General features: G+C 41.4%; 1 protein-coding gene across 1 annotated transcript in view; it reads right to left on the bottom strand.

Annotated features, from left to right (window-relative positions):
• The window catches only part of LOC149191427 (TatD related DNase), a 213,834-nt gene that overhangs the window by 9,910 nt on the left and 181,138 nt on the right, over positions 1 to 22,786 (bottom strand). Inside the window, exons 6-7 of the mRNA XM_089404270.1 lie at positions 20,134 to 20,287; positions 19,785 to 20,036 (exon numbers count right to left, since the gene is read on the bottom strand). Of these exons, the coding sequence (XP_089260396.1) occupies positions 19,785 to 20,036; positions 20,134 to 20,287 (406 nt within the window). The remainder of the gene's footprint in view (positions 1 to 19,784; positions 20,037 to 20,133; positions 20,288 to 22,786) is intronic.

Raw genomic sequence — 22,786 nt, 5'->3', positions numbered from 1 at the left:
GTTTTCCTTTAAAAGTTGGAGAACTTGTTGTTGATGCTCGATGTGATATTTCACTGCTTGAATCTTTTTCTCCTTGAGATGTCCTTCTATATTGAGAGTTTGAGGAGTGGTAATTTCTTCCAATGCATTACAAGATATGGTCGGATTCATTTCTTTATACTCTGTGATTTTTCATTTCTTGAACATTTTTCTTCTTGATATGTCCTTCTATATTGATAGTTTGAGGAGTGGTAATTCCGGCCATTGCATTACAAGATATGGTCGGATTCATTTCTTCTTTCTTGATGTGGTCTTTCACTTATTGAACCTTTTTCTTTTTGATATGTCCTTCTATCTTAAGAGTTTGAGGAGTAGTAATTCTTTCCAATGCTTTAAAAGATATGGTCGGATTCATTTCTTCTTTCTCTAGGGTTGGTTCCTAGTGTATATACTCTTCTTTTGACTTTTCTTAATCCTTTTCTTCCTCCTCTCCACAATCAATGTAAAATAATTTCTTCTCAGCACACTTATGACCTTTAATGTATTTGTTATCAAAATTGTAACAAAGCCCTTTTTCTCTTTTTTCTTCCAATTGTTGTGGTGTAACCCTTGTAGGTTGTGGAAGGCTAGGAGAAACAACACTTCCATCTTTATAGTTGTGAGGGTTAGACTCCTTGTTGCCATAATTTTGCTTTCCACTTTGTAACAAAGCCCTTTTGCTCTTTTTTCTTCCAATTGTTGTGGTGTTGCTCTAAAGAAAGTGTTGCTCTTTGTATCCTCATAATGTGCTATCATTTCCTCCATGAATTTGACCACGTAACAAGTTGTTTATGAGAACAAAACCCTTTATACCATAAAAATTGATCCGGATCTAAATATGAAGATGCAATACATACCTTTTGTAATAGTGGTACACCATGTAGATCAAAATATTGCTCCATCTGTAGTATCCAATTCACCGGATCCTTGCCATCAAACTTCCTCATACCCCCTTTTCTTATTTTTGGAGCTCGATTTTGAAACGACTATAACTCTGTAATTTCAGATCTCCAAGTTCTGAAATTTGTTCCTGCGGTAGCTCTCTGTGTTCTCTTTCTAATCCCGCAAGTCTGATCAAGATTGGATTCTGCAAAGAAGTGTTATGTCAAATCTCCCACGATGACCTGATTACAGACTGGTTTAGTAGAGCGAACTTGTGCAAAGTTCCACATGTCACTGTTTCAACCTTAGTACCTGAAATTGATATACAAAAAACTACAGGAAGTCCTATTTTTGAAACTTCTTACGAAATTTCAATCTGATGCTCAGAAGATAAAAAAATAAAAAAAAAAAAGTAATGACAATTTTCCCAAGGTGACCTGTTTGGAATGTAATTCAGTAGTCTACAAAAACTCTAACTTCCTCAGATTATATCTCCGAAAATATAGCTAGACAGGATCTGACATTCGGAGCCGAGTTTCAAACCGATCGCTTCTCAAATGGGTTTTTTTCTAAGCTTCTGAAACTTCATAGTGAAAGAGTGATAGCGAAAATTCCACGATGACCTGTTTTCGATGAAATTCTGGAGTTTGCCAAAACCCTAACTTCTTCAGACCATATCTCTAAAATAGCGCGAGACAAGATCTAAAATTCAGACCCAAGGTTCAGAGATATTTCATCTCAAATGGGTTTTTCTATTAGCTTCTGAAACATCACAAAAAAGAAAGTTATAGCGAAAATGCCACAATGACCTGTTTCGAGTAGCGAAACCCTAGAATCCAAAGCTCTGATACCAAATGTTATGAAACCAGATCACAAAAATATAGAAAAGATAGATCAACGCCTTGGAAATAAGCCTCTTCGAGGGGGCAACCTCCTTTACATTACACAAATGAACAATTCTTAGATGATGCAAATGACAAGACCTCCTTTCTATATATAGGAGTCTAAGGAGTCATAATATAATCAGAGCCGATGTAACAATAATAATGTAAGGGCACAATAATAACTATAGTGGGCGCATCGACGGGGACGCAGATGAGCGATACTCGATGGTATCCATGGGGACTCACATGCTTGTCCCTCTTATACATCACTTACAGGCACAGATGACTTCGCTATTGTCCTTTGACACTCTGGGCACGAGCAATTGGGGACATGGAGCTCACCCGAGATATTGGGATGACACTCAACGCACTAGGGGAGAGACTTCTCAATGGTGGCATTGGGTCAGTGCACGAGTTGACAACCATAGGATGGGGGACGAGCTAATCATTTACAAGGGTGGCATATTGTTCATCAGTGAGCCTAAGTGTGGGGAGCAGGTCACGAGGGAGACATGTGTCACTCTTTCCACAGGGCATGTCAGGACCATGCATGAGCAGAGGATATAGTGTACGATTGAGGCAGCTTTCTAGTATGTGTCTAATCTCCAAACATTGTATTGGCACCTTATCGAGAGGGCGGATGGCAAACCCAGGGGATATGGTTGGCAGGGACAGGAGGGGTCCACATACCCTGAGTCAATTACGATTATCGGATACCCATCTTTTCGTTGCATTCAGGGGGTAGCTCTTTGGCATATGTAGCTCCCAACGATCATCGGTACTACACAGTGGCAGGCACAGGGCAGATTAGCATGCATCAAATTAGCTCGCGATATATGGAGCCTATACAGTGATCACCTACAAGGACTAGAGAAGAGGGCCAGAAGGATTCCATCTATTGGCAGGGCTATGCCGCAACAGGTCTGGCTATGGGATGCAGGGATTCAGTTGATCGATAGACCACTCGTGATGAGAGGAGTCGTGGCAGAAGGTGATATAGTTCGCTCAGGGGATGACACATGGGGGTTCACAAAGGGTTTCATCATATGGGGAGGCAAACATTCTCTGTTGTTACACAAGTTCGGAGTTAAATTTGGATGGGTAGGTCTTGGTGCCATGGAGATGCCTAGGCATGATGTGCCTCGCCTCTTTCATTACTCCAACATCGAGTTCAAGGAGAGGAGGATACTGACTGTGCACGATGGGGAGCATGACATAATCACAGTAGCACAGCATCAGCATGGTAGCACCACTCTGGGACAAGCAGGGAATTGGGGCATCACAGCTCTTCATAGCTCAATAACCTTTAGGGATGCGTCAGCTACTACAGGGGGAGATCATACAAAACTTCCATTAGGTTTTAGCGAGTCACTGATGGAGCAGGGGACTTCTGGTACGTTCATTGGGCAGGATAGTGAATGGAGCGAGGGGAGCTTCATGTTGGACAGGATTGCCTAGGATCCTGGTATTGAAGGATTCTTTTATATCAGGACAGTGTAAAGGTCAGGCACGATCCAGTGGCACATCTGGGACCTTGGCACATTTTGTAGTGACAGTGGGGAGCAACAGTTAGAGAAGATGCTTGCTTAGGCATTGCTTGAGGACATGTGATTTTTGGTGCATTGGAGGAGCTTGCTAGATGAGGATGCCACCTGGGAGGGTGAGCACATTTTGGAGCACCTAGCTTTGAGGTTGCTTGAGGGAAAACAACATTTGGGAGGGGAGGATTGTCATGTCCCTTCTCAAACACATTTGTAACAGGGTGTTTCCACACTTTTTTGCACAATTTTGGCTAAGGGAGAGAACCCAACATTTTCGACTTAGGGGGATAGGAGGAAATTTGACTTAATATGGTTGCTAGTGGAAGGTCGAGGTCACCCACGTGAGAATTCGAGCTAGGCCATTTGAATGGTTTGGAGGGTATTCAAAGTGTTGGATGGAGGGGCCCACATGAGGCAAGGAAGGCCCACAAAGATAAAAGGAAGAGAGAGCTCTCATTTGGATTCATTCTTACACCTTGCAATCAAAATTACTTGATTGTTCGCTCTGTTGTTTAGCTGAGTCAGCCGGTTGTCTAGCCACGAATCTCTCAAGCGAGAGATTCAACCTCTACTTAAAGGGACCATCTGTGCTCGCCCTAGAGAGGCAGTTCCACAAGTATTTCAGGGGTTCCAAGAGTGTGTACAGCGCTACAATTCAGCCACAACAGGGAGTGCGTATTTATGGCTAGCTGGAGAATACGCAGGGGGAGTTTGGAGCTATTAGTGATCAAGCATTTGCCGGGAGAGTTAGTGGATTGGGAGAGCAACAAAGGGTCAGCCTTTCTTGTGAGCTTTGAAGCCAACAGAGCCAAGATTCCAGCAGCTCGATTTACAGTTACCCGGGGCCTGCGCAGAGAGCCACCACTAGGCTCACATGGGAGTTCGAGGAAGGAATTGTAGAGTTGGAGCTGGCCGGGAGAAGTAGGAGAACACTTGCAGGGACATTTGAGGATGATTGTTGGAGTTGGGAGAGCAGAGATTGACAGGATTAGTCACAGCAACAAAATTGGAAATTGGAGGGCCAAGCTGTGAAAGATCAATTTTTGAAGGTTGGAACCAAGGGAAACCCTTTTTGGGTTTTCCTGGGTTTTGGGCAAGGATCACACTCCTGAGTTTATAGAATTTTCTAGGCAGATCTAAGGGGTCAAACAAGGGTCACAACTCAGCCAGCAGCTAGAGGATTAAAGGGGAGTTTGGGCCAAAATTCTGAGGTCAACATTCGGCCAATTATTTCGTGGGTTTTTCTGGGTTTAGGCTAAGGAGCAAGGAGCAGAAATATCATAATTTTTTGAGCATGGGAAGCAGTGATTCCAGCCCTTCGAAGTCAGCAGACAGGGCAGTTTTCTGGGGCAGCGCAGTTCAGTTTGGTGCAGCGGTTGTAGCAACCTTCAGTTCAACATTTTCTCACCTGGGTTTTGTCAAGCTTGTCCATTGAGACAAACCCAAGTGCACCATTATATTCCACTATTGTATTTTGCTCTTGAAGAAGTAATAAAATGGCTCAGCAGTTCTCTATTTCCAGTGTTTCCATGGGTGCTTAATGTATATTTCGTTTTCTGATTGCTGGATTGTTTGCATGCTTTAAAAATCACTTACATTCCTGTTTAGGATCATTACACCCTCTCTTTGTCAGCTTTTCCTTGAGGACTAGGATTGAATGAGGAGTCGGGATCCAACTATCACACTCAAGCCAATCTACAACACATGCAAAAAAATTTGATCCCACTAGGAGGATCTACTCATTCCAGATTTTCCAACTAATATATCGGCACTAGCATCAATATCCCACTCTTGTTTAAGACACCCCTTAGAGAGTTTTTTATGGAATATATTTTTTATGCTAGTTAAGGGCGAGGTGAAGGCTTTAGGCCTAGATCTCCCCTTCCATAGGACCATCTATCCCTCAATGGATCACTATAGCAACATTGTGGTAACCAAATAATACTTGCAAATTATTCTTTGAAGTACAATTTAAAGGCGAAAACTAAGAAGAAAAAGAATAGAATAATCAACCCAATAGCAAAAGCATTTTTGCAAAATGGTTTCTTTACTATGGAAAAAATGATCCATGGTTCAAAAACCTCATGTAGAGGAGAGGCTAACCTTTATAGCTTTTTCTTTAACAACTAGTTAACGACCAGTTTGACCTCTCTCTAGAAATATAATTTACTTGTCAACTACATGTTAGAGACTAAGACAAACCTTTGATAAAAAAATTATTACATTGAGTTTACCCACTTAAGGGTTTAACTTGACTCAGAATCCCTAAGAACTTCAACACTTCACTTACAATGTCCCTAGAAGACCAAGAAATGAAGAATAGTAACCTTTGGAAGCCTAATGGTCAACCCCAACAATTAGCTTAAAGTTCGACTTGGTCCTCTTGGAATTTGAATTGGTTGAAGATGATCTCCCTTTGACTTGCAACAACAAGAAAAATATCCACATGCAAACTCATTGGTCCAAGATGCCTAACAATACACATTTGACTTTCCAACGGCTATCTTATCCAATGGCTAGTTGACTTGACTTTTAATGGATAGTAAAGTCGAATTCACCACCCTTTTCCTCATCTTTAATACTATGATGAATTGGCCAAGCATTACACTTGTTTTAGTTGTTATTTGCCTTGATCAAACCTATGACGAGCCACATTGGTTCCCAAAGTGTAATGCATTGCCATGTCACCCCAGTCAATGCCACATCATCACACCCAAATGGTAGATCTCTAATGCCCTGAGATATTTGAAGAATCTAAGATATGGGTTTTGTTCCTCTATTTCGATAGACCACTTTTGATTCAATCCACATCAAAAAATATCCAATGCAACGTTGCACGAAGTGGGGACATTTTTTGGAAGCGGGGACGCAGAAACATCATTTCCAAAAATCTAGGAAGCGAAGCATCTCGAAAGCGTCACATAGATATATATATATATATATATATATATTAAAGAAAACATCCAAAATACCAAATTAGTTGTAGAAGACATGAAAATATGCATATTTGTACATAAATGAAGATAGATATGGCATCCATTGTACATCAATGATTAGTTATTCCAACATCAACCATCTAGAATCTAGATTCCTCTTCTCTTGTCTAACCTTTGCCTATACTTCAATTATATAGGGATATTAGTCAACATTGCCTAATTTTGATCAAACAGCTTAATCCAAGCCTTATAATATGGTAGACAAAGCTTAACATGCCTAATCAATGATTTTTACTTAAGTGAATAGTACATAATTGCTAAGACCATGACAAAGGAGTTCAAAAATCAACAACACCAACATTGGGGTACATATAGGGCTTGGTGCTCTTGATTAAATGCCAATCACATGCCCTCATACATGATATAATCCAATGAAACACCACAATCCCATTGATCCTGAAAATTGTTAAGTCTGTTGAATTTTGAATGGGATATGAAATTCTATTTTCTGCATATGAAGTCTGATGAGGTTGGATTTAACATTACCATTAAGGAGCATCTAGGAAGCGTCTAGGGAGCATCAAGGGGCACCATGGGAGTATTCGGAAAGTGTAGTCCCTCACAACAGTTCGAAATTTCCAAAAAAAACAAGAAAAGCCCTAAGGAACCGTGTGAACCGTCCACCTTCTCTCGGATCCGCTTGCAATCCACGGTGGATACACGCCTGAACCTCCACATATCCACACCCGATCCTTTCTGGATCTGTGGATCGAGCAACAGGAACTGCAGATCAGGACCCCACGGATCCATTTTTCCAGGAATTGCCAAAAAAAGGTGGCACTGCGGATCTGATTTTCGGATCTGCGGTTCCGCCAAAAGATCGGTGGCAGATTCGTACGGGACATGTTTCTGCCTCCAGATCCTTTTGGGGGGGTGGGGACGGTCCCTGCAACACTGGTCTAATGTTGCCCTAGTCCTACCACCTGGAAACCTATAGTACCTGTTGACCAGCTATAACTTGACAATGTCGTCATTATTTCAAAAAATTCAACATGACATATCATCCTCTCATCAAATTGAAAATATTAGGACCAAGTTGACCTTCTAACTTCTGGGAAAACATGAACTACCTCAGCAAATGTGAAAAATTGACTCCGTGAGACTACCATGTTGAGAAACGTGAAAATGATAATATACCATGGTCAAAAAGATATGTACAAACCGTATGACACATGGCAATGAAAATAGACATAGATGTACTCAATATGGGTAGACTAGCCCCAACAACAATGATCAACCCTACATAAACATAGATGGCTCCTCAAAGCCATGCATCCAAGTAAATCCATCATAAGCTCTCCAATCCTATTGAGGATGAAAGAACCTTTGAATGAGATCTAAGCAAACTTGGCATGGCCAGCTAGCAATCGCCTGGGATACCATAATACATAAATCAATGGACGGCCTACAAGGAGTTTGACATGTAATTTTTTGGACTTACAATGGTATGGGCAAAATGAAATATGTCTATGTACTCTCGCTAAAATGAAGGGTAGCAAGGCCACCCACAAGCATATAAATCCTCTTAAGAGTTCGATCTAAGGGTGGAAATGTTAGGGAAATGAATGAATATCAATAAAACCAACACAACATTAAAAATAAGGCACTAAATTGGAAAATAATTCAATCTAGAAATATTTCTATCACTTCCAATCATGAAGAATGAGTTACCCATCAGTAGAAATATGATAAGGGTTCACAAGTATATACCTTTAGTATCAAACCCTTGTATTAGGGTTTTTTTACCACTTGATATTTGCTATTGTAAATTATGTAGCAGATTTGAAAACACTTGGACATTTTTTTGAAATTCACTTTAGATCAATTTTCCTACACAACACAAGAGAATTGTACATTCCTTGGGCCAAACAAATAACATTTATGCTCAAAATGAAAATTAAATCTGAAGCTAGTGAAATATTTTTGTATTTTTATATTTTATAAAGCAAATTTTTTTTTTTAAATTGGATTTTTATATTTCTTAGTGTTAAATTGTGATCACAACCCCTTCTAGATCAGCCTTGAGATTTTGGACTATGAGATGAGTTTCGAGTAAAACAACTAGCCATCCTCACCCTAGTCTAAGAAAATGTACTCGTGCCCAAATCCAACTAGGGGTAATCTCCTCTTCAAATACCTATGGCCAATGGATCAACTATGGCATTGAGAGAGATATTGTCTTTGATGAAGAAACCTCCAAGAAGGGTTAGTCTAGCAATTAGATTTTGATAACCCCAATCCAACAAAGCGAAAGTTAGGACTAGCACCCTTGCTTGCTCTTCCAAGTGACCATGTAGCTCCTCAATGGATCGACCCAAGAGCTTTATGCGATTTAGAATACCTAAAAAATCTTATGGAGCACAATATCTACAAACGCTTATAAGAAGAACAATAGAAGAATCAATCCACAAGACAATTGTTTATGCCAAAAAAAGTTCTTACTATGGCACAATGATCTTACAGTTCCACAGCAACAAAATGGGAGGGACTTGACTAATGTAAATTTTCTTTTAACGACTAATTTGAAACCCTCTCACAAAAATAATGATTTGACTTGTCATCCACAACCTAAATACTAAGTCATTACAATGAAATATTTTTTTACATGAAAGAAAGCCCACGTGAGGTGTTCGACTTGACTCAATGAACATAATAGCTCGCACAATTGTGTCAATTTGATTTGTTTTGAGTTTATTTGCTTGAAGGAGGCTCAATTTGCTTTACTTCAGGGCTCACTCCATCCCCAATGGCTTTTTAGAGTCCACTTTAAGTCCAACATTCATTTGCTTTACCTTTACACCCTCAACAGCCACTTGGAGAAGACCAAAAACTATTAAATGGAGGTCAACTTGGTTCATAAGACTTGACTTGCAATGGCCTTCACCTTTTTCTCTTGCAAACTTGACTTTCTTTGAGTGATTGACCTTTTTCAATGTTTACTTAGCCCCAATGGTTGGATTTTTCCCTCCCAACAGCTAGATAGGTCTCTCACATGTGGGGAAAACCCTTTTTTAGATGATCCATTTGTTAGATCTGCAACTCCTTGCATAATTTGATGAATCAAGCACATGGGTTTTGTTCAAAATGATTTCTACGTAATTTTTGACATTAAATTATGTCCCTTTATGTCAAGTATGGACCTCAATTTTTCCAATTTAACCCACATGTGCCACAAAAGAGGGTATTACCACCTAACTCGGAAAATATATTAGATACATTCACTTTTTGACAAAATTTATACAAGGCATCAATGTTGCACGAAGCGCCCCCCCCCCCCGGGGCGGTTCCAAGCCCCGAAGCGCGTCTCGTACAAAAGCGCCTAGGAAGCGTGGCCCGAAGCGCACTTCCTTTTTTTAGCCGCTTCCTGGAAATTTGGAAGCGCAGTACGGAAGCACCGCTTCCAAGCCTCCGAAGCGCACTTCGGGCCTCAGAAGCGTGGCGCTTCGGAGGAGGAAGCGTACGCTTCCGAAAGGAGGCCGCGCGCAAGGCAAAAAAACAATTTTTTTTAATTTTTTTTTAATTTATGTTAACTTAACATAAAGGGGGTGGGTTAGGGTGAGGTTAGAGTGAGATTAAGGTGAGGAATGAAAAGAATAAAGCCCCCATCCATTCCTCATTTTCTCACTTTGAGTTTATGAGAGTTGGAGAAGAGAAGAGAGGAGAGAGTTGGAGAAGAGAAGAGAGGAGAGGAGAAGAGAAGAGAGGAAAGGAGAGGAGAAGAGAGGAGAGCTTGGAGGAGTGAAGGAGGAGGAGCTTGGAGCAAGAGCTTGGAAGACTTCATCTACAAGAGCTAAAGAGGTAAGTTCAAACCCCAAACTCCCTTATTTTTTTGACAATTTTTTTGTATTTTTCTCCTCCCTCTCCTACTCTTTCCCATTGTTTCTACTTGCTCCTTTACTTACACGTTGTCCACTGCTATATCCATATTCCAAGATGGTGTTCTTTTGGCTTCTATGTATCATTCCACTCTTGGTTTTAATGATGGCAAAGGGGAATAGGAATAGAAGGGAAGAAACACAAGAAGACAGTGGTCCCAATATGAGTGACCCAATGTATGATGAGGAGGAAGGGTTTGAAGAGGAAGGGGATGAACCTGAAGAGGACACTGAAACACAAGATGGGAAAGCTACATCAACACCCTTGTGGAACTATGTGACCAAACTTGATGGGGGAAAGGGTGGTGGATCTTACAAATTTGTATGCCCTCATGGTTGTCATGAAGGAAAACCATATTGTGGTTCATATAACCGTTTGAGGAGGCATCTTTGTGGGGTGCTGGACAGTGATGAAAAAAAGGGTCCCGTGGGGGTACAAATTTGCCCAAACATTTCAACTAAAGAAAGAAGAAAATACATCCAAATAGAGATGGCTACACAACAAAAAAACAAGAAACAAAGAACTCATTCTGAATCAAGTGCAACCTCTAAATTTCGTAGCTGCTCATCTCCTCATGGTACTTCTGCAAGCTCTAGAGGTAGAAGAACAATAGGGGATTTCCTTAATGTTGCTGGGAGGGATGATGTGGATGGAAAGATAATCTGTTTTCTTTGTGCTTGCGGTGTACCATTCAATGTGCTTCGCTCTCCCTATTGGCATGAAATGGTAAAGGCCATCAATGAAGCCCCAAAAGGATACAAGGCCCCCAACTATGAGAAAGCTAGAACAGTGTTATTAGAAAGAGAAAAGCTAAGGTTCAAAGAGCTTTGACACGTTTTACAAATGAGTGGGTAGATTCTGGGGCATCCATTGTATCAGATGGGTGGACAAATATTAGAAACCAACATTTGATAAATGTTCTTGGTGTTTCTTCTAGTGGTGCAGTATTTATTACATGTCATGACTCCTCCTCCATCACTGCATCTGCACAAAACATTGCAGATCTCCTATTGAAATCAATCAAAGATGTTGATCCGAATAATGTGGTTCAAGTGATCACAGATAATGCAGCAAATTGTAAGGCAGCAGGAAACATTATTGAGCGTACTCATCCACACATCTTTTGGTCTGGGTGCCTGGTTCACACATTGAACCTTTTGATGCATGATATTGTGAAGCACAAAGAATGTGGGTGGATTACTGAGCTTTACAGGAGAGGGAAGCAGCTCATTAAATTCATCACAGGGCATACAACGGTAAACTACTTCTATGGCACTTACTCCAAGTTGCAGTTACTTAAAATTGCAAAGACAAGATTGCTAGTTATTACCTCACCTTTAGGCGGCTAGTGAAGGTGAGACAAGCTTTAACTAATCTGGTGTGTGCTGAAACATGGGATGAAATTAACACTGACATAGATGGTGCTAATGCAGTCAAGGACACTGTTCTTGACAGTTACTTTTGGTCACAGGTTAAATATGTTTTGCAATTCACCAAACCAATTTATTACATGATCAAGTTTGCAAATTCAGATCGACCAGTGATTGGGGAGGTGTATGAGCAAATGGATAGCATGTTGGGGCAGATTAAAGACATTGTTGAGCCTAGAGATACCACCTTGTACAATTATATTCGTGTAGAGGTGAAAAACCGATGGGAAATGCTAAATGTTCCATTGCATGCATTAGCATATGTTTTGACACCTAAATACTATCATCCATCATGGCTTTCAACACCAGCAACTGGGGGGGAAGCAGGAGAAAACCACACCAAGATCAAGAGGTTCACAGAAAATATATGGCTGCATTGAGTAAATTAATCCCTGATGAGGAGGAGGCTGCATTAGTACGGAGACAAGTGAGCAACTATACGCTTAACACTGGTCCATTTGGGAGCATGCATGAAATTAAAGATCGAGAGACTTTTTCTTCTCTTGAGTGGTGGAACATGCATGGAGGGGGTACTCCACTTCTACAGGCTTTGGCATTGCGGGTGCTATCACAGGTGGTAAACACTTCTTCTGCAGAGAGGTGTTGGAGCTCTTATTCTTTCATCCATAGTGTTAAAAGGAACAGGTTGAGTTTAGACCGGGCAGAGAGCTTGGTTTATGTTCATTACAACTTACGATTGTTGTCCCATTACTGTGATGATGCAAAGTCTAATAAAGAGTTGTTGATTTGGGACAAGAATCCAGAGGAGCCCAATTTGGAGGATGGAGTGTTGCAATTAGAGCAATTAGAGGATGCTCTTATCCAGGTATGTCCATTGTGGTATGAATTTTCCAATTTTTCCTTATAAAGCATTTCTTTAATTCATGTTTTTAATTTTTTTGTTAACTAGAGTTTTTTTTTGCATGAATTTTTTGAGCGATTCCAGGATGATGATGATCGTGTTGATATGCCACCCCCACCCCCATCTGGTCCCTTGGTTCCTAGGTTCCATGGTTCAACACCAATAGCAGGGGGTTCTTCTTCATCAGTTTCAGTGCCACTTCCACAACTTCCACTGGCACCATCTTCTTCATTGCCACCATGTGGAGGCCCCCGCCCGCCGACACATTCTGTTCGTGCTGGAAGGAGGAGAGATTAGTACATATATTCACAGTCTACTACTTTTTGTCATAGATTACGCATTTGACTTGTAGGCTTGTGAATTTGAATTTTGAACCTTTTTTGTCTTGGCGGTGACCAAGTGACACATTTTGTAAACATTATTATTTGAATTTTGGACATGACAAATGTTGACAGTTGCTCACTTGCTAGATAAATCATAATATGCTCTATGTTTTATGTTTTATAATATGCTTAAAAATTTGATGTATGTTTGTAATAGCTAGAATATAGATGATTGTTGTACATACTAGTAACTACAATGGAATCATGGATGCCATATCTATCTTGATTTATGCAAAAAGATGCATGTATTCATGTCTTCTACAATTAATTTGCTATTTGGATGTTTGTTTTGAGTATAAATGCAAAAAAATATAAATATATATATATATATATATAGCAGATGCTTCCCCGGACGTTTCACTTCCTAGATTTTTGGAAAATGACGCTTCCGCGTCCCCGCTTCCAAAAAATGCTTCCCCTTCGCTCCCGCTTCGTGCAACATTGCAAGGCATGTCCATTACACATTATTTTAAGCATTTTGAGCCTTTGTTGACTCTTTGACCCTGGGACTCTGTACATTGGGATCAGTGAACTCCCTCAAGAAAGATGAAACACTATGAACTATTAGACTAACATGTTGACAATTGTATAATGAATAGTATACCAAGGCCAAAGAATGCATACAAACTCTATGACACATGACCATGTGGATAAAAGAAAGGTGTGCTCAAGAAATGTGTTGGGCATGCTCTACATGGTGTGATCACCTATACAAAACCAATAGCTCCTCTAAACCATGTGTCCAAGTAGGTCCATCTTAAGCCTTCCAATCCTATCCAAAACGAGATGTTGGAATTTCTAAGTCTATCCCGTTAGAAATTCTTCATGTACTATCTAGTTTATTTCGCCTACTTCTTTAATTACTTAACAAGTTATTTACCATGTAAATAATAATAAACACAAGTACAGTATCAACATCTACAGATCATCAATTGAAAGAAAACAAGCACACAAGTGACACCGTTAGTTTGGACCAATGTCCCCTGGAAAACCCAATGCAGGAAAATCGATGCAGCTATTCAGAGGGTTATATTATTATGCAGTTTATCTAAGTACAATTGGGTGCCTAAACCGACTCACCCGACAGAGAAAAATATACGGCAGCAATACCTCTATATCCGGAGACAGGTATTCAAAAAACCTGTCCCACGAAACCCTCTCCAGCACAACTAAATCTCAGCGCTAGCCCTTCTGGCCACTGCGTCAGCCTCCTGCTAACCTGCATCAGCCCCAGGACTCTCTGCGTCAGCCCTCTAACAAACTACACGGCCTCTGGGAGCCTCTGCGTCACTCCCTCTGCCCTCTACGTGGATGACGCAGTCTCTCTGGGCTCTAAGCAGCCTCTATTGGGCTTTGCATAGCCTGGACTGACCGTTGCTCTGGCTCTCTCCGCTTTTGTGCTGGTCTCCCAGTATTGTCCCTGCCTCTCTGCCTCGTACTCACTGCCCCTCGTTGTTGATCACTGATTCAACTTTGCTTAGCAACCCCGCTCTAGCAAAATGAATGATTGATCACTTTGGTGTATTCTCCAACTGACCCTCAAGCTTTCTCTTATACTTTTCTCGTTGGCCCTTCAACGGCCGAGATTAAATCTCTAATCAACAGCTAAGATTAGATTTGGCTTGATCCATGACTTTTGGAACCTTCTAACCCAGTTATATATTAATACCCATTAATATTTTATTTTTCCTAAGTTTAGACTTAAGAACTCCATTAAAAATATTAATTATTTTAAAATCTCCCAAACCAGTTAGAATCTGCCCAAACCATTTCTGGGTCTTGGAGATTTCATGTGCTTTAGCCTCTCCACCAATTTTCATGGCTAGAGCACATCTGATGCTACCCCAAATCAACACTCCCTCTTAGCGAGGACTATGCTCTAGTAATACTCCACACTGAGCATCACCCTGATTATCCGGCACCAATCCCTATGTTGATGCTAGGCCTCCCCGCCCAACATCCTTTGCATTGTTGCATCCTGTACTATTGCCCATGGCCCTCCTACTGCCACTGCTACATCTATACGGCAAGTCCCTCTGCATCCGTGTTGTTGTTGGTCCATACTCCAACACTGCTTCTGCACTGCAACCCCCCCTCTCATCATGTTGCATCGTGCTACTAATAACCGCTACTGCACTACAACTCAATTACTGAAAAATAAGTAACTGATCCACCCAACTTCTGACATCCATGTCAGGCTAGAAACACTCCCGATGCTGAAGCTCCCTCTGTCGCTAACTAGTGCTTCCTCTACTGACCTCTGCATTGCTACAACAACTCCTTGCATTTCACACCGTTGCACGCCTTTTTGTGCCATCCTGCACTGGCGCAACACTCTCGTGTCTCTCGCATTGTTGCAGCTTGCTAGCCTCGCGTTGTCCCGAGACTCCTGCACTGTAGCACTCTCTGCTGCTCCATCCACATCTGTCTCTACCGACATCCACCAGTCTTGCTACTCCTCTTCGGGGCTCCCGTAGCAAGGTATAATCCAAGAGTTTGGGTACCTCAAGGATCTTGCCCCTCATCGCCTGTAGTCTTCCTGAGTACAACTCGATGCCTCTGTTGATTTGGGGTAGCATCGAACGTGCTCTAGCCACGAAATTTGGTGGAGAGGTTGGGCACATGAGATCTCCAATACCCAAAAAGGGTTTGGGCAGATTCTAAACAGATCAGGAGATATTAAAATAATTAATATTTTTAATGGAGTCCCTAAGTCTAAACTTAGGGAAAATAAAATATTAATGTGTATTAATATGAATCTGTGTTACAATGGTCCAAAAGATATGGATCAAGCCAAATCTAATCTTAGTTGTTGATTAGGGACTTAATCTCAGTCGTTGAGATGTCAACAAGAAAAGTATAAGAGGAGAATTGGGGGTCACTTGGAGAGTACACCAAATGATCAGTCATTCTATTCTCTAGAGCGGGGTTTGCTAAGAGAGATAGAATCAGTGATCAGCAGAGCAACTGAGGGGCATTGAGTACAAAGAAATAGAGAAGGCGGAGATTGTGTCGGGAGAGCAACGCAACAGCCAAGGAGGGTGATGCAGAGCCAGCAAGCGCTCACGCAAGGCCACGCAAAGGCAGCCAAGTGCTGCGCAGAGCACCAAAGGGGCCAACGTAGCTGACGCAAAGGCTTCCAGAGCTGACGCAGGGCCTCCTAGGGCTGACGCAAGGCCAGCGTGGGAAAGAGAGAGGCTGACGCAGTTTAGATTGGGCAGACGCTGGGGTTGCAAAGCAGTTTTGTGTTGAGGAGATGCCGGAAGGTTTTTCTGGGGTTTTGGCGAGGAGATTTTTCTCAAACTGTGAGGTATAGCTAATAAGGAAATTCTCTGTTGGGTAGGTCAGTTTCGGCACGTAGATTGTACTCTGATATTGCTTAATAAGAAAACCCTCAAATAGTTGCACCAGTTTTCCCGCATTGGGTTTTTCCGGGGACATTGATCCAAAAATAATGGTGTCATGTGGTGTGTTTGTTCTTGTTTCTTTTAATTGTTGATCTGTAATATGTTGAGCATGCACTGGTGTTTATTTTCAGTATTTACTTTGAAAATAACTTGTTAAAGAAAAATAACAAGTAGGTAGGAATAAATCAGAAAAAGTGCATGAAGGGTTTTTAAACTAAGTAAACTTAGAAACTTCAACAACCTCCCCACTTCTGCTCAAGTGGCACATGAGTACTCATGGCACAATCGTCCTCATCCACGACTTCTTTCTCCGCCTTTACAAGCGCTGCCTTCGAGTCCGAAGCCTCTCCCTTGCTCTTCTTCCTAGGACACTGGTTCGCAAAACGACCCAGTTCCCCAAAATGGAAGCACTTGACCGTGGAGAGGTCCTTCTTCTTCCTCTTCTCCTGCTTTCCCGCAGATGCTAGAGTCGCATCCTCTTCTTCCTCCTCCTTGATTCTGACCCCTTTGCCACTACTCCCCCACCTTGGTCAGCCGTCTGATCCCTTCTTGATGAAGAGCCGCCCACAGTTCTTCCCAATCTGGAAGACTCGTCTTGCCCAATATGCTCTAGACAAATACCTCCCAATCCTCAGAAACTGCGTTCGGTGCGGTCCTCACCATCAATTCCTCATCTGGCATGGCCCCTATGGAAGTTAGCTGGTCACGGATCTCCTTCAAGCGATCGCAGAAGACATCTATCTGCTCTCCCTTCTGCATCTAGTATGCCCTTAGCTGATTCTCCAGGAGCATCTTCCTCTACACGGAGGTATGCTGGTACAATGTCAAGGCATCCCACATCTCCTTTGTTGTTTCCTTCTTGGAAATATGTGGTACCACATGATCCTTGACCCCATCAAGGATGATGCACTTAACCTTCACCATTGCCTCCTTGTACCTTTCATTAGCTACCGGGTCAACTAGGAAAGCTATCACTCTCGTGACGAAGTCCTTGAGGCGATGTCTGTCTAGAATGGACAAGATCCTAGCCTTCCAGACCACAAAGTTGGACGCTCCGTCCAACCTATCCTGATCTCTCAGCCCATTCACGGCCATCTCGCTGCTCTTCTTTCGACTCCTCCGAGTCTCTCTACTTCCCTCTTGGAAGTCCTCTGTTTGACTCTTGTTGAGTCTCTCAACTTCCCGTCTGGAAGTTCTCGATTCGACTCCTCCTAAGTCTCTCTACTTCCCTTTTGGAAATCCCTCTGCCAACGTCAAGTTGCCCCACTCCGATCGTTTGTGCAACTGCAGCACTGATCTGGATTCCTTGGCTAGAAATCTGCCTCGGTAGCAACTCCCTCCACCTTGGTCTTGCCCTGTTAGGTACTGTTCTGACCACAGTACCCCACTAGCTTCGCTCCACAAATTACCCACAGCCTCCTATACCCCAGCAACTAAAGGATTGAGCCACTTGACTCTGCGCAATCCCGGCACCGGCAAATCAACTCCCCTAGCCAACTGCGTCAACCCTCCTGGCCTCTACGTGAGCCTAATTTTGCCTCCCTTAGCCTCTATGTTGTCTTTCTCTGGCCTAGAATGATGACGCAGTCCCTCTGCGTCACTCCTTCCTCTGTCGCCTTCTACAAGGATTAGCTTTGTCACTCGGGACAACTGAATCTACTGCAAATGCTCTGCTCGGTTGATGCCTTTAGTTCTTCTGTGATCTGCAACCATGCTCGGATACCATGTTGGAATTTCTAAGTCTATCCCATTAGAAATTCTTCTTGTACTATTTGGTTTATTTCGCCTACTTGTTTTAATTACTTAACAAGTTATTTACCACATAAATACTGAAAATAAACACAAGTACAGTGTCAATATCTATAGATCATCAACTGAAAGAAAACAAGCACACAAGTGACACCGTTATTTTGGACCAATGTCCCCGGAAAAACCCAATGCGGGGAAACCGATGCAACTATTCAGAGGGTTATATTATTATGCAGTTTATTTGAGTACAACTGGGTGCCTAAACTGGCTCACCCAACAGAAAAAAATATATGGCAGCAATACCTCCATATCCGGAAACAGGTATTCAGAAAACATGTCCCACGAAACCCTCTTCGACACAACTGAAGCTCAGCACTGGCCCTTCTGGCCACTGCGTCAACCCCAGTACTCTCTGCGTCAGCCCTCTAAGCCACTGCGCAGCCTCTGGGAGCCTCTGCGTCACTCCCTCTGCCCTCTGCGTGGATGACGCAGTCTCTCTGGGCTTTGTGCTGCCTCTGCTGGGCTCTGCGTAGCCTGGACTGGCTATTGCTCCTGCTATCTCCGCTTCTGTGCTGGTCTCCCAGTATTGTCCCTGCCTCTCTGCCTCAAACTCATTGTCTCTCGTTGTTGATCATTGATTCAACTTTGCTTAGCAACCCCACTCTAGCAAAATGAATGACTGATCACTCTGGTGTATTCTCCAACTGACCCTCAAGCCTCCTCTTATACTTTTCTCGTTGGTCCTTCAACGGCCAAGATTAAATCTCTAATCAATGGCTAAGATTAGATTTGGTTTGATCCATGACTTTTGGAACCTTCTAACCTAGTTTTATATTAATACCCATTAATATTTTATTTTTCCTAAGTTTAGACTTAGGAACTCCATTAAAAATATTAATTATTTTAATATGTCAAAAACCGGTTAAAATCTACCCAAACCATTTCTGGGTCTTGGAGATCTCATGTGCTTTAGCCTCTCCACCAATTTTCATGGCTAAAGCACATCCGATGCTACCCCAAATCAACACAAGAAAGGACTAGGCATGGCCAACCACAATAGGCCTAGAATACCATAATATATAACATCACATGGCCTACAAGGCTTTGACTTGAATTCTCTGGAATTACAATTGTGTTGCCCAGAAAGAAAAATTGCTATAGGTACTCTGTCTGAAATGAAGTATAACATGACTATACAACACATAGGGTGCTACATATTTTTGTAGCAATCCCAAAATTCAAATACCTCATGTTTCTTGTCCCATGGGCATTTCTCAGTTCTGGCAACTTAGCAATCAAAAACTACAATTCAAGATCAAATAGAATCAAAATCAACTGGGCTCAAATAAAATCGAATGCCAAGATGAGATGATGATTCTGCATATTGTTTCTAGATACCAAAAATTAAGGAAAAAAATTGGACTCCCTGGGGAACAAATCAAGCCAAATACATCCCAGAAATAGAGTCAAAATTTCCAAATTATTTCCCAAAAGGTGTAATTCCAGATTGGAGTTATGTTATTCTGCATGCAGTCCTAAGATGGGCTGCAGTTGCTCTCATATATACTATTAATTATGTCATCATGTCCCTACTCTTAAAAAGGTGCAAAGAGAAAGAAGATGAAGAGACCTTTAAGGACAAATTAAGCAATCCGTCGAAAACATTCCAATAAAGTATTTTGTATCCAGTTGTCAAGCAGAAAATTTCCAGAAAAGTTGTAAAATGCAAACTCGAAAGAACAATAGATTCACTCACACTATATAAATTAGCTGGATGGTTTAGAGCCTTCTTTGGAAATGAAAAATCATCGCCTTTTTTCGTTATACCCTCATGAATGGAACTTGAAGGTTCAGCTGATACCCTATCCAATGTCAATTGGCCCTCTAATTGTGTTTGCAACTCTTCTGGAACAGCAGGATCCCCTGGAACCCAGACAAGGGACCCTGGGTTGACACGTGGAAGTGCGTCCGGTGCATCAGTCTCTAGCAAAATCCTGTCTGTGGGTACCTGAGGAAAAGATTTTCTAGTTGATGTATTATATTCCATAGAATTAATCGTTCTTAACATTCAATAAGAGTGTCAGTTGAGGACTGAATGTACTGACCGCCTCAAGAATTCTCTTTGCCTTCTGTGATTTCACAGATGTTAGAAACCCAGAAAATGAAAAATATGCTCCAAACTTGGCCAGGGTTTGAACCATCTCTGCAGATCCTGCATATGAATGGAGAATAATACCAGCTGGGAATGGACCCATCTCTCTGCATTTAACCAAAATAGGACTTGTGTGATCATATAACATGGTGTCAATCATTGAAATATGGCAAGATAGAGAATATGAATCCAATACCAATTCTCAATACTCAATGTTGTATCAAGTAAAGAATTTAAACCTATACCACTAATTTAAGATTTCCTAGCAATTGCATTCGTCATCATGACGCATGGAAAAAGTTTACATGCACACAAATCAGCTCTGATTTTTGCAATAACTTGAACAAAGAGAACTAGTTTTCAAGTTCACCAAACATAATTGTTCCCCCTTGGCCCCTAGTGGAATTCGAAAAATGTTTGCTCCAAATTAAACAAAAATATACATAACAATCAAGAATGCAATACTAGTTTCCAATTCTGTAAATAGGTTCACTATTTCTTCAAACAACTAACATCAATACATTATAAAATTTGACAAATACATTACACCCCCTCCAGGACATGAGTCTAAGAGTACGAAATAAATACACTTGTCATAAGTAGGCAGTGAAGTATCCTTCTTTTCCAAGGAGAAAATTGATGATATTCTTATTTCAAGAACTATCAGTATTACATTTCATAAGTTCTCAGAGGCCCAGAAAACCAAAATGGTCAGTCAAACTGTCGATAAAGTCTACCTAAAAAGAGACAATCACAATCTAGCAGCAGAAACTACAATTTTCTAAGTTCAACAGCATATAAGCAGTGAAGTATCTATATGTATTTCCATGAAGATGAGAAACCAATAACATTGGGTAAGCTTTCTGAAAAAGTGGATGAAAATCGGATAAATAGTCCCTGTTTATTACAATATTGACAGAATATTTTACGCAATTATATAATAAAATATTGAATAATATGAATGATCACTAAAATGAGCTTTGTCAGTGTCTAAATATACATTCAATGGTCAGAACGTGAAAGGTTGTGTGGCCTTTGACATTTCATTAATCTAATTTTTATTATTATTTATTATTTGGGTTTTTTGGCAATCCTTGGTAAGTGATGGGAGACTCAATAACGCATCTACCCTGTTGGCTGGTCAATCATTTCCCTATGCTGCAACAGCACAGTATGCAGTCCAGATCCTCCTCTAGGTCGTCTTCTGAACAGGTATTCTATCCTGAGTTTTCCCCACTTGGACTCGGATGTAAGGGGAGCTAGCTTTAGCCAACCCTGATACAATGACATTATTTGCACTCCAAATTTCAGATCCAGGCCCATTGTACATCCTTCTTCAGGATGTGCTCTTCGCTTCCAGATTTTGGATTTCAGGCCTTAGTTTATATCAACACCTTACTTTCTGCCTCTTGTTTTTTACAAGTCTTCTTTGCACCCCCACTTTGTATTGACATCATTGTATTTCGCAATCCCATTAACCTGCTTCAATGGTCATTTTTTGGATATTAATAAAATTATCTTTTATTATCTTATCTATGATCACTAAGTGTCTTTGATGCTTTGTCCTTCTCATCGTTTCATATTCTTATTAGATCTAGCCATCATTTTAGGAATCTTCTATTAGCTAGTCAAATCTTTCTCCAATATTTTTTTGTATCTTCTATTAATTTATCAATTTTGTCCCTATTTCTCTGTAATATCCCCTATCAGGAATATTCCTCTAACACAAGCAAACTCCAACCAGAGATGGACTGGGAAGGCATTTACCAGATATGTCGCCTCTGAAAAGAGGATGAGATCCGGAGGCTACCTGGCCCTTTCGAGACTCTGTCTAAGAGTATAGGAGAAACACACAAGTGGTATAATCACCGAGAATACTCAAGAGATACAAATAACAATGGTGCAACATATAACAATATAACCATAAACAGATACTCAAGAAATGCAGAGAGAAATGCTAAGCCATTTTATTATACTGAGTAATAGAATGAGTACAGGAGGTGATTAGAAAGATGGCACCTCGACTTGCACAAGGCAAGTGAAGAAGTACACTCAGATAGCAAAGGAATGGCCCCTCTCTGAACTGCGTCCATGCTGCTAGGGAACTGTTGTGCTGCTGTTGCTGCTAGAAATCAAATGAGGATTTGGGGTTGCTCCCCTCCTTAGAAAAGGCTGAAACTCTGGAATCAGACTCTACTCAAGAAACCCAGAAAATGGCCAAACCCCGAAAATCACCCCCTTGGAGTTCTGCACAATCCCCAATGCTCTGCGCTACCACTGAATGAAACCCTCCAGAAATCTACCTGAAACCCCTACCAAAACTCTCCAATATGCAAGGGCTGATCCCCTGCTCTATCTTTCAGCACAAATCCTACTGCAAACCCCTCAACCCAGACTCCTGCCAGAAAGAACTTCGTCCCTCTCTCAGTGCTGCACAGTCCTCCAAAACGCTGATGAAACTGCTGCTGAAATGCTGATGAAACTACTATTGAAATGCCAATGGAAATACCTTGCCCGAGCAGGCACTCGAAGTCCCCCGAGGCTAAGGGTGAGATCTCCGAACGGAGACACTCAATGCACTAAACAGTGCTGCAGACTAGCTAAAC

Source organism: Pinus tabuliformis, chromosome 2_2, assembly GCF_031772625.1.
Source record: "Pinus tabuliformis cultivar Carrire ecotype Pingquan chromosome 2_2, CPIR1, whole genome shotgun sequence".
Lineage (NCBI taxonomy): Eukaryota > Viridiplantae > Streptophyta > Pinopsida > Pinales > Pinaceae > Pinus > Pinus tabuliformis.
The sequence above is the reverse complement of the archived record's forward strand: the minus strand, read 5'-3'. Positions and strand labels throughout refer to the sequence as shown.